The 14,909-nt window shown below is 55.4% G+C and overlaps 1 protein-coding gene across 3 annotated transcripts in view; it reads left to right on the top strand.

The window, feature by feature from the left end:
• Nucleotides 1–1,165: 1,165 nt before the first annotated feature.
• Pax2 (paired box 2) overlaps nt 1,166–14,909 on the top strand; it is an 86,180-nt gene continuing 72,436 nt past the window's right edge. Inside the window, exons 1-5 of one of the 3 annotated variants that reach the window (XM_052713877.1) lie at nt 1,166–1,173; nt 1,975–1,991; nt 6,969–7,079; nt 10,516–10,684; nt 11,314–11,511. In XM_052713877.1, the coding sequence (XP_052569837.1) occupies nt 1,166–1,173; nt 1,975–1,991; nt 6,969–7,079; nt 10,516–10,684; nt 11,314–11,511 (503 nt within the window). Of the gene's footprint in view, nt 1,174–1,974; nt 1,992–6,968; nt 7,080–9,829; nt 10,685–11,313; nt 11,512–14,909 lie in introns of those variants that run through there. The other 2 variants (XM_052713878.1, XM_052713876.1) reach the window with 2 other exon arrangements.

Genomic DNA, 14,909 nt, shown 5'->3' with positions numbered 1-14,909 from the left:
GGCTCTGAGCTTGGCGTGGTGGAAGAGACAGGCGTGTACAAACCTTGGTCTGTCCCCGAGAGACCCCTTTTCTTGGGCCTCTCCCATCCCAGCCAGCCCTCTTGCCCCTGTGTCCTCTCTCCCCTCCTCTCCGGTCCTTTGTTTCCAGCCACCTCGCAGCCCTTCCCCCGCCTGGGCGGCCGTGCCCCCAAAGCCTCCCTTGCCTCGCTGGCGGGGTTCGCTCGGCCTTACCAGCTCCCGGCTCAGGCGCGCTCCGCCTGCTCCGCACATCCACACAGCTGCTGAGAGAGCAGGAAGGGAGGGCGGCGCGCGGATGGATCCGAGACCGCAGATTTGGTGACTCCCGGCAACTCCCGGGAAACTCTGCCCGGGTGCTCCCGCCCCTCTCCAACTATTCCTCTGCACCGCAGGGCCGAGAGCCCTGGTCCGCACACACTGGCCCTTCCCTTCCCGACGTGTGGGCCCTGGCTATTTAGCCACCCCTAGCTTCCCCGCGTCTGGAGTTGCCCTACACTCAGTTGCCTTTCAACTACCTCTGGCTACCTCCTGTCCCCTCCCTCTGCAGTCCCTGTAGTCGCTGTGGCGGTGACGGGTGGCGCTGGGGACATCCCAGATCCGCCAGCACAGTCGCCCTCCACCACAGCCCGGTGAGCCGCGGGCTCCAGCAGGCTGAGAAGAGGGTTAATCATTACCTCCCCATCAACATTCAGCCACCCTTGGACTCTCTCACCCAGGCTCAGAGGAGGAGGGGGCAGCTGGCCCGATGGAGACCGGCTTCGCCCTACCACTCTGCAGGCCTTCCGGGGGCAGGTCTCTTTTCGGTGGTCTCAGCACCCCTTTGGGGTGCTGCTTTTCACCTCTTCTGCCTCCCTCTGCCTCCTCTCAGACTCTGCCCACGTCTCCTCTCTACTCGGTCTTTGGCAAGTTGACTGCAGGTTCTGGGACGCCCAAGTCTTTGTTTGCAACCGGACAGAACGGGATTTCCTTCCCCAATCTCTGCCAAAGGTTTTGGCGGAGTGGCCCAAAGGGGACCGCGCCTCGGGTCACAATTAACCCGATTGTTGGGGGATGTGGGTGAGGAATTTAACTGATCTAGCGGTTACAGTAGACGGGGGTGGGGTGGGGGCGTGTGTGTGTGGGGGTGCTGTTGTTGCAGGACGTGGGAATGGAGGAGTGGCAAAAGGGAAGAGAAACCTGGATGGGTGTGGTAGAGTCGAAAGGGAAGGGGCGGGAGTCTGCAAAAGAAGAAACACAGGAAAGAGTGTCGGTGAGGAATCCCAGGAACGTTTGTGGGGTACGAGGATGGAAAACACCACCTTCTGCCGGCCTACATGCTCAGATCCCTCCCTTCCCTCTCTGTGGAGGCCAGGTGTTCAGAAAGCTAGACAATTATCCCTTCATCTACTAGAGAAGTGCTTGTTTTTCAAAGTGTCCAGTGGTGGGCTCCATAGTGGACAAGTGTAATTGTCCCCATTTTACAGCTGAGAAAACTGGGGTCTAGAGAAGCCTAGGGACTATGCAGGCAGAGGCAGCTTCTCCTTCCCGTAGGCTGTGTGTGTGTGTGTGTGTGTGTGTGTATGGTCCTTTTACAGCCCTCCTTGGGTGCCTGGGGTACTGGGGGTATTCAGGTCTGAGCCAGGATTATGGGGGTCTCCTTGATTCTTTCCCCATCTAGTTTCCTCTCTTTGGTCATAGTCCACCACTCCTACCCTGTGGGTCTGCTGGCCATGTTTTGACTGTTTTTCCACACACACCCTCCGATAGTTCAGTGGTCCACAGGCAGCCACCTGGCTGACCCGTGCCAATATGAGGCCAAGTGGTTTGTATTGTCGTTGCTCCTCAAAGGAGCTGTGAAGGACCCGGGAGGTTGCTAGGTCCTCTTATGTAGGGAAGCAGGGTTAAAGGGAGGAGGAGGGGCCAAGGAGGATAAAGGCTCAGCACGTGCGCGCGGCCTCCACAGGACCAACAGACTAGGCGGGCGGGGCCAGCTGGCAGTCAGGACCCCCGGGATTCTTGTGGGGTGTCCAAATATTGGGAACAAAGGCGGGAAAAGAAGAGCGAGAGCAGGAGGGAGGGAGGGGGTAAGGGAGAGAGCGAGGAAGCAGAAATTAGGGGGTCTTAGATGAAAAAAAAAAGTAGCTTTAGGGAGAATGTGCTGTGGAGTGTGAAATTGCAGCCCATGGTGCTCCATATTGTACCAGAAGCTCTTCCAAAAAAAAAAAAAAAAATCCTCCAATGTGACCAGAAAGCCGGCTAGGCAGGGGGAGGGGCGCGTGGGGGGGCAGCTGGCGGGAGGCGGTCAGGCGGGACAGGAGAGGGGGCTCGGAGCGTTCCCCCACTGCCAGGGATCTGGACCGCCTAGGGTACGCCCGCCAAGGACTCACTCGGAGGGCAAGTGGGCCGCGGGTGTGCGACCCAGAGTTTGATTGTAAGAACTTTTTTCTTTTCTTTTTGTTAGTGGATATGGGTGAGTTCCAAACGGCATAATCTAGAAAAGACACTGAGCTACCTAGTAGTTACTCAGCCTTCGCTTTCTCCCTCTTTCGATCCTGCTTTCCTTTGCTTCGGACTAGTTTTTTTCCTCTTTCTTTCTTTTTTCTTTTCTTTTCTTTTTTTTTTCTGTCCCTTAATTCTAAACAGCAACCCCCTCCCCAACTTTAATGCATTTAATTTGGTCTGCGCTGTGGGGAGCATTTCCTGGGGAGATACGCTTAATTTCGGAATTTCTAATCCCCTCCGTCAGAGCTCAGGCCCTAGCTCCCCTTGCTACTCCCCAGGAGGTAGAAGGAGAAAGACAGGCCTAGGCCACGGGGGAGGGGGCACAGCTGGGATGCTCCGCTGCAGCCCCGGTCCCACCAGGTCTCCCGTAGCACAGCCACCTTTGAGAACTGCTTGAGACCTGGTGCCCAGTCCCAGGGTCAGAGCCCTGTGAGCAGAAGGGTGGCAGCCACGTCACTCTCTTTTCCATCCCGACAGAAAGTTCCTGGGCAGCAAACAAAACAAAAACCCAGCAAAAGAGTCATAAAAAGGGACCAAGGCAAGCGGGGATAGCAGACAGGATCTCCACTCACATTTGGCTTAGGCATAATCTGCCCAGAGACACACTGAAAGCTGAGGTATAAGTCACACGCGGCTTGGGACACCTTTGCATAAGCATATACAAGAGGGCCTTCTTATTGCGACCACAGCCTCCCGCACACTTAACACTCAAGCGGAGCAGGCCCGCTCCAGCAGAGAACCAGCTCGACCCTAGCTGGTCGGAAAGGGAGGAGGTAGGAGTGGGCCGCCAGGCGCCAAGCGAGCATGGCAGAGATGGGAGCGGAGAAGGCGAAGGAGCTGAGATCCACAAGGAAGATTTATTGGGCAGATCAGTTGCACAGAGGCGGCTAATGAAGCAAATCCCGAGATGGGTATCACAGCAACTCCCCAAAAGTTTATTTGCCTTTAAATTTCCGCAGGGAGGCGGGCGCCTTGTTTGAAGTGTAAATGCCCCTAGGTTGGGGTGGGGGTGGAAGGGTTGCTTTGAAAACACTAGAGAGAAAAGGTTCATTTAGAGGCAGACGAGGGAAAAGCAACCAACCCTGACAGGTCGGAGCCCTGGTTGTGTTTGGGGTTGGGTTGTTTTCTTTCTTTCTCCTTCCTTCCTCCCTTTCCTCTTCTTTCTTCTTTTCTTTTCCTACTCTTTCCCCTTCTGTTAGAGCCCATAGAAAAAGAAAAAGGACAGGAAAGGGGAGTCGGAGGGAGAGGCCAGCAAGGAGGGGCATCTGCAGTTCAGCCCTTCGTGCTGAAGTCCAAAGAGAAGGCTGTGCAAGGCTAACGGAACTTCCAAAGCAGCAGGGCGGATTGCCTTTTGATTATCTAGATCCAGAAACCGACTGGGAAGCCGTGGGAGAGTGATGTCCCAGGAGCAAGGGGTGGAAGGTGTGCTGAGGCTTCTGAGGCTACCTGGAAATTAGACAATTAGTAGCCCTCATTCCTAAGAGGGTGTATACAAAGGGTACTGAAGGGTATGTGTGTGATGCAACTTCAAACATGCTTTACAAATTGTTAGTTCTCTTTACAAAATGCAAAGATCAACCCCACCCCTTGCATGTGAAAACACTCACTGTCCATCTTCATACTTCATAGTATACGAAACAGAGGAATACACTGAGTTCTAGAAAAGTGTGACTTTCTGTGTGGATCGAGGGATTCCACGCATTTTTGTTTCTCCAACAGTTCAGACTTACCAAGACGTAACTTATGTATGCCCAACATATGGAGACCCAGGCAAGGGCTCCTTTATGGGTTTCTCTCTATAGGAACCTTTTGAATGCTCCCCACCTCCAATTTTGAGGTTGCCAAGGTTATGCCAGTTACTACCACCTGAGAGGTCCTGGCTCCCCTGGCCGGGGAGCTGGCTTACTCTGTTTTCCCTTTTTAGTTCCCTACACGAAGTTAGTGCGGGTTCCTGGGGTTGAGGCCAAAGCAAACCCGCGAGCTCCATCTGCAGGCCTTGGGAGGAAGGCATTGGCTTTCCAGGCAGGACCCCTGAGCCTACAGCCTCCTGCCCAAGGGAACCTAGTCCTCAGCCCCAGGGAAGTGTCCGGGCAGTGGGGGACAGATGGGTAGGTGTTTTGTCTTGTTTTTTTTTTTGTTGTTTTTGTTTTTGTTTTTTACTTTCCAGCAGTTACTCTGCAATTGGATTAATCGGATCAGGATCAGGAATTTCCGGGAGACAGGGCAAAGGCCCAGGTCCCAGCGGACCCATCTCCCCAAGCAATGGAAAGCTCAGAATCCTGTGCAGCTGAGCCTGGCCTGAAACCCACTCAGAGTAAGGGCATCCTGGATTCTAGAACCAGGGTTCTAGATGCCCAGTAGGAGTCAGTCTGAGTCGGGCTGAGTCTGGTGGGTGCTTCCCCTCAATCCCAACTACTGCTGAGGCTTTTGGGCCATAGGGACAGGGGCACGAATCCACTCACTGTCCTTCCTCTGGGCTCCAGGAGCTGCAGACAATGCCGAGAGTCTCGGGTCCGCCAGGCAAAAAAGCAGTGTTTGGCAGCTCGAGCTTCCCGGAGCCGCCCTTTCTCAGACCCAGGGAAGCCTGGGAGGAGGGAGCGAAGGGGGGAGAGAGAGAGTTAAAACATCAGCTGAAGTGCCAAGATGATTTATGAGACGAGGGAAAATATTTCATAAAGATCTCCCGGATATTCTGTACTTAACCAGTTAGGAGACAAAGGGCTTCTCTTGCCGAGTGCGTGCGAGAGGACCCCAGCGAACAAGGGAGCGAGCGCGGGTCAGGCTGCAGAGACTGGGCCAGCGGCTCCGAGAGAAGCCGGGCCAGGCCGGCGTGCTGCGCCGGCTGCGCTCGCTCCGGATCCGCAGAGCTAGCGGCGGGCGGCGCTCAGCCGCGTCCACAGCCTCCTCTTCTCCCCAGCCGGGGAGAGAGAGCGTCTTGGTCCCGCCTTGGGCTGCTGCATCCTTTGCAGCCGACAAGCCGCTGCGCACTGTCTCCCGGCCCAATCCCCTCCCTAGCTACCCGAGGGTCCAGGAGCCAAGTTCCCTGGCTCTCCTGCCGTCCGTTGGGTCCCACCAAGGCAGGTGGGTCCTAGCCAGAGGCCTCTAGTTTGATTCTAAACCAAGCATTCTGGACTGCCCAGACTCCGGAGAGGGGGTGCGCGCCACCGCGTGTGGGACGGGAGGGGACAAACTGCTGGGCACTTTGCCCCGGAATGAGAATCAGGCGTGCGTGGATGGGAAGGTACCACAGGAGGGAAATGCGAAAGGGAAGGACCAGAGGTAAAGGGATGGAGGAAGGAAGACCCAGGGAAGAGCGGAAGGGAACTCAGCGCTAAGGACAGCCGAGTTGGGACTAAGGATGCGGACCCGCGGGCGGTGGGATCTGCGGGCATTGGCCGGTGGATGGCAGGGCTGGGCGAGTTAGGACAGAGAGCCTGGCTTCGGGGCGCGGCGCGCTCCAAGGCCCTCTGTAGTTGCCTGAATATTCATTAGGCTGGCCGCTCTTTATCCTTATCTAACGTTTATCTTCTCGGCGAGTTTCGTTTCTCAGTGTAGTTTTAATCCTGGGCTCCTAGTCCTCCTCCCCCTGGCCCGCTCCTCACCCTCCCTCTTCCTTCGCCCGCTGCTCCCTCCCGTTTCCCCCTCCCCGGCCCTCCCCTCGCCGGCACCGGAGTGACAGGCGCGGGGCCCTCCTTGCCGAAGCTCGGGGCTCCGGCGCTGGCGAATCACAGAGTGGTGGAATCTATTGCCTTTGTCTGACAAGTCATCCATCTCCCGGCGCGGGGAGGAGGAGGGGGTCTGGAGGGGGCTTTGCAGCTTTTAGAGAGACACACACCGGGAGCCCAGGCTCCAGTCTCCGGCCGAGTCTTCTTGCAGCCGCAACCCACCTGGGGCCAGCACAGCGCTGCGGGCGCCGCTCGGCTCCTAGGCTGCCTCCCTCCCTCCTGGCCCTCCGGCCGCCGCGGCGTGCGCCTGCCTTTTCCGGGGGCGGGGGCCGGCTCGCGCGCTCCCCTCCCGCGGGCGCCCGCTTGGACATCCCGGGGATTGCTACTTCTCTGCCAACTTCGCCAACTCGCCAGCACTTGGAGCGGCCCGGCTCCCCTCCCGGCGCCCTCGGGCCGCCCCTGCCCTGAGCCCTCTCTGTTCAGAGCCTCTCGGGCCACCGGGTTCCAGGGGAGCTGAGTGAGCCGTCTTCCCCACCCGGCCTCAGCTCCGGCCGCAGCTGGCTCGCGAGCCATGCGCCCCCTGTGCCCCTTGGCCCAGCCCGTCGCCCGGGGGCTGCTTTACTGACTGCCCAGCCGCGTGCCCCGACGGTGGCAAGTTGCAGCCGCTGCGGTTGCAGACCCCGGCGGGCCCGGAGGAGTCCCGGCGGGGAGCGCAGCGCGGCGCCCCCCGCCCTCGCGTGCCCCGCAGCAGCCGGGCGCCCGCTCACCCTCCCTCCCCCACCGTCCCTTCCTTTTCTCCTCAAGTCCTGAAGTTGAGTTTGAGAGGCGACACGGCGGCGGCGGCCGCGCTGCTCCCGCTCCTCTGCCTCCCCATGGATATGCACTGCAAAGCAGACCCCTTCTCCGCGATGCACCGTGAGTACCGGCGCCCGGCTCTTGTCTCGGTTCCAAACCCATCTAGCCCCAGCGCGGCCCGGCCCCCTGCGCTCAGAGGCTCCTAGAGGCCACACTGGCTTTCCCCCGGCCCTTCCTTTTGCCTTCTGCCTATTTCTCTAACCTAGTGTTTCTCATGCCTTCAGCCACTCTCTCTTCGGCTTTTTACCACCCCATGCTCATCGTTCTGTCTGCCTTTCTACCTCCCCTAGTGCTTCACCTGCTTGCTCTTTCCACCTGCTCCTCCTTACCTCGCGGGATCCATAGCCCTGGGCCCGGGTTCCAGCCTCCCACTACTCCCTAGCCTTTGCCCTGGACTGGACTGGAGGATTAATTGTCAGTTTTCGGGCTCTCTCTCTCTCTCTCTCTCTCTCTCTCTCTCTCTCTCTCTCTCTCTCTCTCTCTCCTCCCTCCTCTCGTGTCTACCTTTCTCAAACTTAGAGCTGTGGCTGATCAGGAGGAGGCTCCTAGCTTGAGCAGCCTCGGTGTCAGGACGGCTATGGAGAAGCTCCTGGGGGTGTGACCCCCTTCTGAGCCTCAGCTCACAGCCTCTCTGGTTCCTTCCAGCCTAGTGGGGCTTGTTTGAAATATTTCCGTGCTCTCTCTTTCACTCCGCCCTTCCTTCCCTTCCAGCTAGGAGCCCGAGATTGGCAGGAGAAGGTAGTCACTTTCCTTGGCTTTGCCCAGGGAGGTGATCGTTCTAAAAACAATAAGAGGTTTTGAGAAGTCAAAGTCAGGAAGAAAGCGAATAGTAGAGCCTTCCAAGGCAGCTCCTGGACGCTCTGCGTTCTGGAGACTCCCTTGCCTGCCTCCACTCCCCGTTGAGGACCATGCAGCCAGCGCCCTGGCCAGGGGGTCAGCAAGAATGGAAAAATGAGAGGGAAGGAACAAAAGAAAGACAACCGCTAAAGCTGAGGAGAAAGAGAAGAGAAATCAAAACGAGGGGAAATCAAGGAAAGAAAATTGAAAGGATGTTATGGGGGGTAAGAAAACAGGAAATGAGGAGGATGTCTTAATGAATTTTGAATTTATCTAATTCATGCCAGGTCTTTAACTTGGAAAACTATTTGTCAGGTATCTTCCTTTGCTTAAAAAGATAAATAATATTCTAAGTAGAAAACCCTCCCCATCTATAGATTAATAATTAAGGATAATTTGTAACTTTCCACAAGGTAACTTTTTAGACCTAGCCTCGATCTGTGCTTTAAATGTGATCCAATAAGACAGTCGTGTTTTGTTTATTTGTTTCCTAAGCACACATTTAACTTTACGGGACAATTAAAAAAAAAAAAACCTCCTGGAATAAAATACAGTTCCCGAAATGATTTCTAGGTAAAGGAAACCCAAGCCAGGGACTTCGGGCAGCTGCGGGTGTCTCCGGCGGCCGGGAAGCCTAGCTCTTTTTCGGAGGGAATGAAACCGAGTCTACACGCCAGTTCACCAAGGCGGCCGGCCTGTCTCAGCCTGGCTGCCACTGCCTAGCTCAGTTTTTTTGAGAATTGCTTCCGGGACGCGCCAGTCAGGGCCAGTCTCAGGGAACCACTTCGAAACCAAAAAGATAGCAAAGGCAGCAGAAGGCAGTCGAAGGAAGGGAGAGGGGCACTGCGCAGGCCGGCAAGGCCGCCGACTGGCGGGCGAGCAGCTACAGCCCGGGTCGGCGCCCTCGGCAGTAGCACATTCCGGGCCTGATTCAGCGCGGATCCTCCGCAGACCATCGGCCCTGAACTCCAGCCGATTGCCGGTTGCAATCCCCTTCCCATATATTGGGGCAGAGGGGCCGGGCCCGGAGCCCGGTGAGGCTGAATTATTCATCTTTAATCTGCCCGCAGCTGCCGCCTTTTCATACCGGTAACGCGAGTTCTCCCGGGGCCTAAATTATTGATGGTCGGGGTTTGTAGGGAGGGGAGGGGAGAAGAGTGGTACCAAGGATGGGGAGAACATGGGGATGGGGATGTAAGATAAGAAGAGGTTCCGGGCCTCCCGGAACCACTCCATTAGAGGCCTCTGGCCAGGGTGTTCTCCCACGCTTGTGTTGATTTCCCCAGAATGAGATGGTTGGAGATGAAGGGGGCGCGAGATGTGCCCGCTTTCTCCGAAACTCGCGTGAGGCGGTGGGGCAGTGGCTGCAGGTTGCCGACCTTGTCTGGCCGGACACTGCGGCTACAAGTCTCTGCGTTAGCTTGCTGAGTAACTGAAGCTGTAGGTTAATCGCACTAGGTGCAGGATTTCCAAGCTGCTTTAGGCCGCGGAAAATGGGGCAGTCTGCAGCGGCCTCGAGCCTGGCACCCGGTGGCTCTCTTGGCTTCCAGGTTGGGAGCTCCCGCCAAGTTGGACTGGAAACCAAGGGCTCTGCTCTGACCGGTGGAACATCCGTCCTTACGGTTGGATTTCCTAGGCAGCTGCCGAGGTCTGAGAGGGGTCAGAGGGTCCCGAACTGGCTTAGACTGCAACACCGAGTGCCTCTGAGTCCTAAGCCCGCAGGTGCGGTCCCTACCATGCCACCTGGGGTTGGGGGAGACTCCGGGGTCCCCAGCCGGCAGCAGCGTGGTAGGCAAGCGAACCCCAGCAGCCCGCGTTCTTCAGCGGCTGCCGGGAAGAGCGAGACTCTTAGCCGCCTCGCGGTCTCTGAGCGCAACGGATACCGAATCACTACCCCTTCTGCCGTTCCTTCTCCACCTAGATTTCTTCCTACCTTAGCCATTAGGGATGCAGAGGGGAAATATGGTCCAAAATACCCGAAGACAGAAAACAGAGAAGGAAGAAAGAACTTCCAATAAAAACAAAACGGAAAAACAGGGAAAGAGGAAACCATACAATTACAATTAAAAATAGATACAAGGGGAGAGGTAGGCAGCGAAGGTGAAAAGGGGGTGCGTTTGACTTAGTCCCTCTCTACACTGAGGACTCCGCTGAGCTGAGTCAAGAGGACCCCGACCCTCCAAAATCATCTAGCTCCAAGCCCTTGTGATACCCAAGCCGCACCTAGCCTGCGGCGCAGGCGGGTTCCTAGCCCGCAGCAGTACTGTCCCTGGCCCGGTGCGTCCTCTCCCTAGCTCCCTGCTTTCATCCCTACTGACATTATTCCCTTTGGTCGTTTATTTTCCCTCTCCATTTTTCGCCTCTCCTCTCTCTCCTGGCTCCTCTGCTCTTCCTGCACTTTCTCCTTTGCAGCGCACTAGTCTGAGGGGCGGGTTCTTCCCCAGCCCAGCTTCTCAGTTCCTACAGCTAGCCTGGGGTTCTGATGTCTAATCCTCCTGTCTCCTGCACGCCCACCAAGCCGCCTTTCTCCCCGAGTCCCCCCCGGGATATGCCCCTTAGCCCTGCCTGCTCCCTTCGCACGTGCCGGGCCTCGGACCCTGACTAATGGCCGGTCCCTGCTGTGTGTGGGGTGTTGTGTTTTTTTCTTGTCTCTCCCCAGCAGGGCACGGGGGTGTGAACCAGCTCGGGGGGGTGTTTGTGAACGGCCGGCCCCTACCCGACGTGGTGCGGCAGCGCATCGTGGAGCTGGCCCACCAGGGTGTGCGGCCCTGTGACATCTCGCGGCAGCTGCGGGTCAGCCATGGCTGTGTCAGCAAAATCCTGGGCAGGTGAGGGCTGGTGCTGCCTCCCTTCCCAGCTGAGGCTTTAGTTAAAAGTTGAGATGCCGGGCAGGAAAGGAAGGTCCGGACTTGAAGGGATTTAAAAGACTGGCTGCCCCTTTTTTGAGGCGGACATTCAAGTGATGGCTAGGCCATGGAGTGAGGGTGGAGCAGCGTCTACCCAGCGTAACCCAGCTCCGGGGCCCTTCGAGGAAGGCAGCTACATTCTGAAAAGGAGGGATTTTCCCCCAGCTAATCAATGTGAATGGGGATGGAAGAAGGGGGTCCCAAGATGAGAAAATGCAGCATTAGGAAGGCTAAAAGAGGGTTCCGATTCCAAAGGGACTCTGTGCTTCAGGTGGAATCAGCTCTCCCAGCATGGGTCCTTCTCTGCTTCCCAAATGGAAAGCCAGACTTCCACTCCCGGGGTACCCGCTCTAGCCACTATCCACGCTTAGCTACTATGCCCGTTTCCACGCTAGTCACCACCTTCTGGAGTCTGCTCAGCTACACAGGGCCTTTTTCCCTTCACGCTGATGCCTAGGGAGGGAGAGCGGCTTAGCAGCTCTGGAGCTTGCAGCCCCCCTGCCCTTGCCACCACCGGCTTCTTGCTGACCCCGACGGCCTTCCTGGCCCAGGTACTACGAGACTGGCAGCATCAAGCCTGGAGTGATTGGTGGCTCGAAGCCCAAGGTGGCAACGCCCAAAGTGGTGGACAAGATTGCTGAATACAAGCGACAGAACCCGACTATGTTCGCCTGGGAGATCCGGGACCGGCTGCTAGCGGAGGGCATCTGCGACAATGACACGGTTCCCAGCGTCTCATCCATCAACAGGTGAGCAAAGCCCCCCCTGGGCCTGGAGGGCAGGACTCCAGTTCCCTGTTCCTGCCTGTTGGGCCATCTCCCAGGGCCCATCCTTGCTCTGTCCAGCCCCTACCCTTCCTTCCAGCTCCCAGCCTGAATTCTTTGGGCAAGGAAAATGGACCTGAGAGGCAGAAATAGACAGACAGACAGACAGGGCTCTTTCCAATTCAGAGCTGGGTTTTCCCTGCCAGGCTTCTCCCGCCGGTGTCCTGAAAATGAATCCAAGTGTTTGTGGTAATTAAGACTCCAAGATTACCCGCCTCGGGATCTAGAGACAATCACAGCCCATAGCAAAGCTTTTAAAATGACCACTGTCTATTCATCGCTTCCAAACAGACTTTTCTTTCTAAAGTCATGTACCCTTCCCCAGGGGCAGCCAGAACCCTGACTCCTTTACCCCTTCAGGCAGCTCCCACAAAGCTTGCCTCCCAGGAGCCCAGGTCTTGCTAGCCAGCTCCACACAAATTTCCGGCCGAGAAGCACTGGCATCCAGGCCTGCAGAGCAGATGCCAGCCACCAGCCAGGACTTGGCAGAGAGTAGAGGAGCTGGACAAGGACTGGGATGCCAGGCAGGGAGTGAGAGCTGGGTCCCTGTGGCTGACTCTTGGGAGATGCCCCCCACCACCAAGCATGCCTATCTTGAGGCTGAAACCTTTTCCATAATGATGGGTTCAGACACTAGGACCATGCAGGCTCTAGTCAGTTCAACTTGCAGGGTACTTAGGTCTCTTAAGCCCCAGGTCGCTCTGGAGTGCTATCTGGGAGACCACAAGGTTATGCTTTATGCATATGTACCCCAGCCAGTGTGCGCCAGGCTATCGATCTGGGGTGACCTCAGAACACTCAGGCAGTACTAAATCCCGGGATCCCAAACTGGCTTCGTAGCTGCAGAACTGTTACAGTCCGACCATTGTATGCAGAGATTCAGGACTGCCAGTCACACTCCAGCCAGAAGCAGGTCCCCGCATTCTCAGGCCCCCCCACAATCGAAGAGAGTTAAGAGTTTCACACTCTGTTGTTCTTTGAAGCTCTTCACAGGCCCATTATCAGAACAACTAATAATTCAGATGGTGTTTCTTTCTGCAACCAGCATTACCTATCTTTTTTTAATATTTTGCAAATGATATGGAATTATCCCAAATCATCCTGAAAACAGCAGGTAAAATTAGCTGGTAGAATGTACCTTGGCTAAAGAAGATTCCCTCCGCCACACTCATGTTGTAACGTACTGCAAGGCGACCCTAGAAATTATCCCAGTGTGTGCCATCTGTATTAAAATGGTGATTCAGTTATGAACAGGGTAACATAATACTGATCGGCTAATTATACACCCTCCGAAACTCTCCAGCTCCCTGGGCCTGGCTCAGCTAGGTACTGGAAATGTGTGGCTGTTTGACATTTAGACACTTTCCAAAAGAGCTGGAGAAAATCACTGGGTGTTTTGAGAAAGCAATAAGGGCTTTGCATTTAAAAGTCAAGAGGCTGGGGAAGCTTGGGTATTGGGGCAGGTGTGACGTTAGGGAGGGGAGGGGACAATGCTTTTTTTTTTTTCCCCTCTTTTTTTCCTGAGCCACTCAGAGACTTTGCCTCTAGACCTGGTGGTGGTCCTTGTGGTGAGTTAGGACTGAGGTCTTGGCAGGACGGAAGCAGAGCCAAGAGTAGCTGAGAGGAGGGGGTGACGTCACTGGGCTGGGGAGCGGTGCCCTGGGGACTATTTTGGAGATACATCTATTGTCTGTGATGGGAATTGCAAGCTTTGGAGGGACCGAGACATATATTGTTACAGCGATTTGCTTCATTTGGGTCTGGTGTAATGGCGGCCTCACCTAGCACCCTCCCTGTCCGCGCCCCCTCCAACACATATCCATGGATGGTTGGGCTATTTTTAAAGCTTAGGCACAAGTTTGAAAATGTTTCATCCTGAAAAGAAGTCCTAGAGTACAGAGGACAAGTGACCCTAACATCAAATCCCAGAGGTCTGAAGGTGCACCTACCAAATTGGAAGAAAGTAGACTAGCTGGTTGCCCATGAGATGAGCTTTAGGGAAAGAATGGCCTGAGCCCGACCACTCTGACAGTTGCAGAGGCTGTTGGCCACAAGGGTCCTGTTACCTAAGGTACACACAGGCTTCCTTTGGGTGTGGAGAAAGAGGCATTTCTGGGTAGGCGTTTGCTGAAGGTGCATGGAGTGTGAGCACAGGAGCAGGGAAGCCACCCACCAACAGTAGAGCCCTGGCTCCGCAGTTAGGCTTAAGGCTTAATTTGTCAACAGGATCTATCAGGCTGTTTTTAATTTTGCTTTGGGAGGAATCCTCCCATGGTCGATACTTTGGAAAAAATTGGTTGGGGTTTCCCAGTGTGTCAGTGGGACACATTTGGGCACCCCAATCATCAATATCATTCCTGTGGGTACTCTGCCCTGAAGGGGAAGGTTCTTCTGGAGTGGTGTTTCTTGCAAATGCTTGATAAAGGCGTGGCATTCCTGCAGGCGCTGGTTGTATCAGGAACTTGGGCCTTTCTGTTCTGAGGATTCTTACTCACTGTAGGAAGCAGCTGGAGATTTCCCTGTGTGTAGAGTGGTATGCACTGGGAAGTGGGGGGAGTGCCTGAGTGCAGAGCTTGGGGGATGGTAGGGTGTCCATCTGTGTTGCTGTTATTGTGTATGTATACATATACATACACACATGTATATATGTACATACATACCTGTCCCAAGTAAGGGTGCTCAGGAGCCAACGTTGGCAAGAAAGGAAGTCTACACCTGCTCACCCACCTGAGCCAAAGGCTTTCGTCTTCTCCTCCCCCAAACAGATGCTGTCGCCGCACTTGAAATATGCTGTTATGGCTATAAACTAAATTGCTTTTCATGCTTTAAAAATGGTTTTGGCATTCTCTGATCCCGTCACAATAAAGCCCTGGCTGTCCAACCTGAGTTCTCCCCTGGCAGAGCCTCATAGAAATGCCTCTCTGGGTCAAAGGTGTGGTAGGGAACCATCCACACCTAGAGACCATTGGCTAAAATCTTGGCTCTGACCAGGTCGTGGGGTTTATTGAATCATTGTAAATACTGGGTTCTTACAGCTGAGTGCGGGAGTTACCAGCTCTTCAGCTTGTGTGGCACCACTGTTGGGGACAGTGTTTGTAAACAGGTAACTTTAGATTGAAACCTGGCATGGGAAATGACCTGTGGGCAGGGAAGAGATGGAAGATCCACGTACTAAAAGAGGAGGAAAGTTGCCCGGTCAGGTTGAGTTATTGACGAAGCACGAAGGATTTTCCTGATGATACATCTGAGTCTTTAGGTTGGCCTGTTGCCCTGGGTAGAGACCACTTCTTTGGGAGAACAGCAGGAACTCCAAGTGGAGTCTA

This window comes from Peromyscus californicus, unplaced genomic scaffold, assembly GCF_007827085.1.
Source record: "Peromyscus californicus insignis strain IS unplaced genomic scaffold, ASM782708v3 Scaffold_4__1_contigs__length_199733344, whole genome shotgun sequence".
In the NCBI taxonomy this organism is placed as follows: domain Eukaryota; kingdom Metazoa; phylum Chordata; class Mammalia; order Rodentia; family Cricetidae; genus Peromyscus; species Peromyscus californicus.
This window is presented reverse-complemented; position numbering and strand designations above follow the sequence as displayed.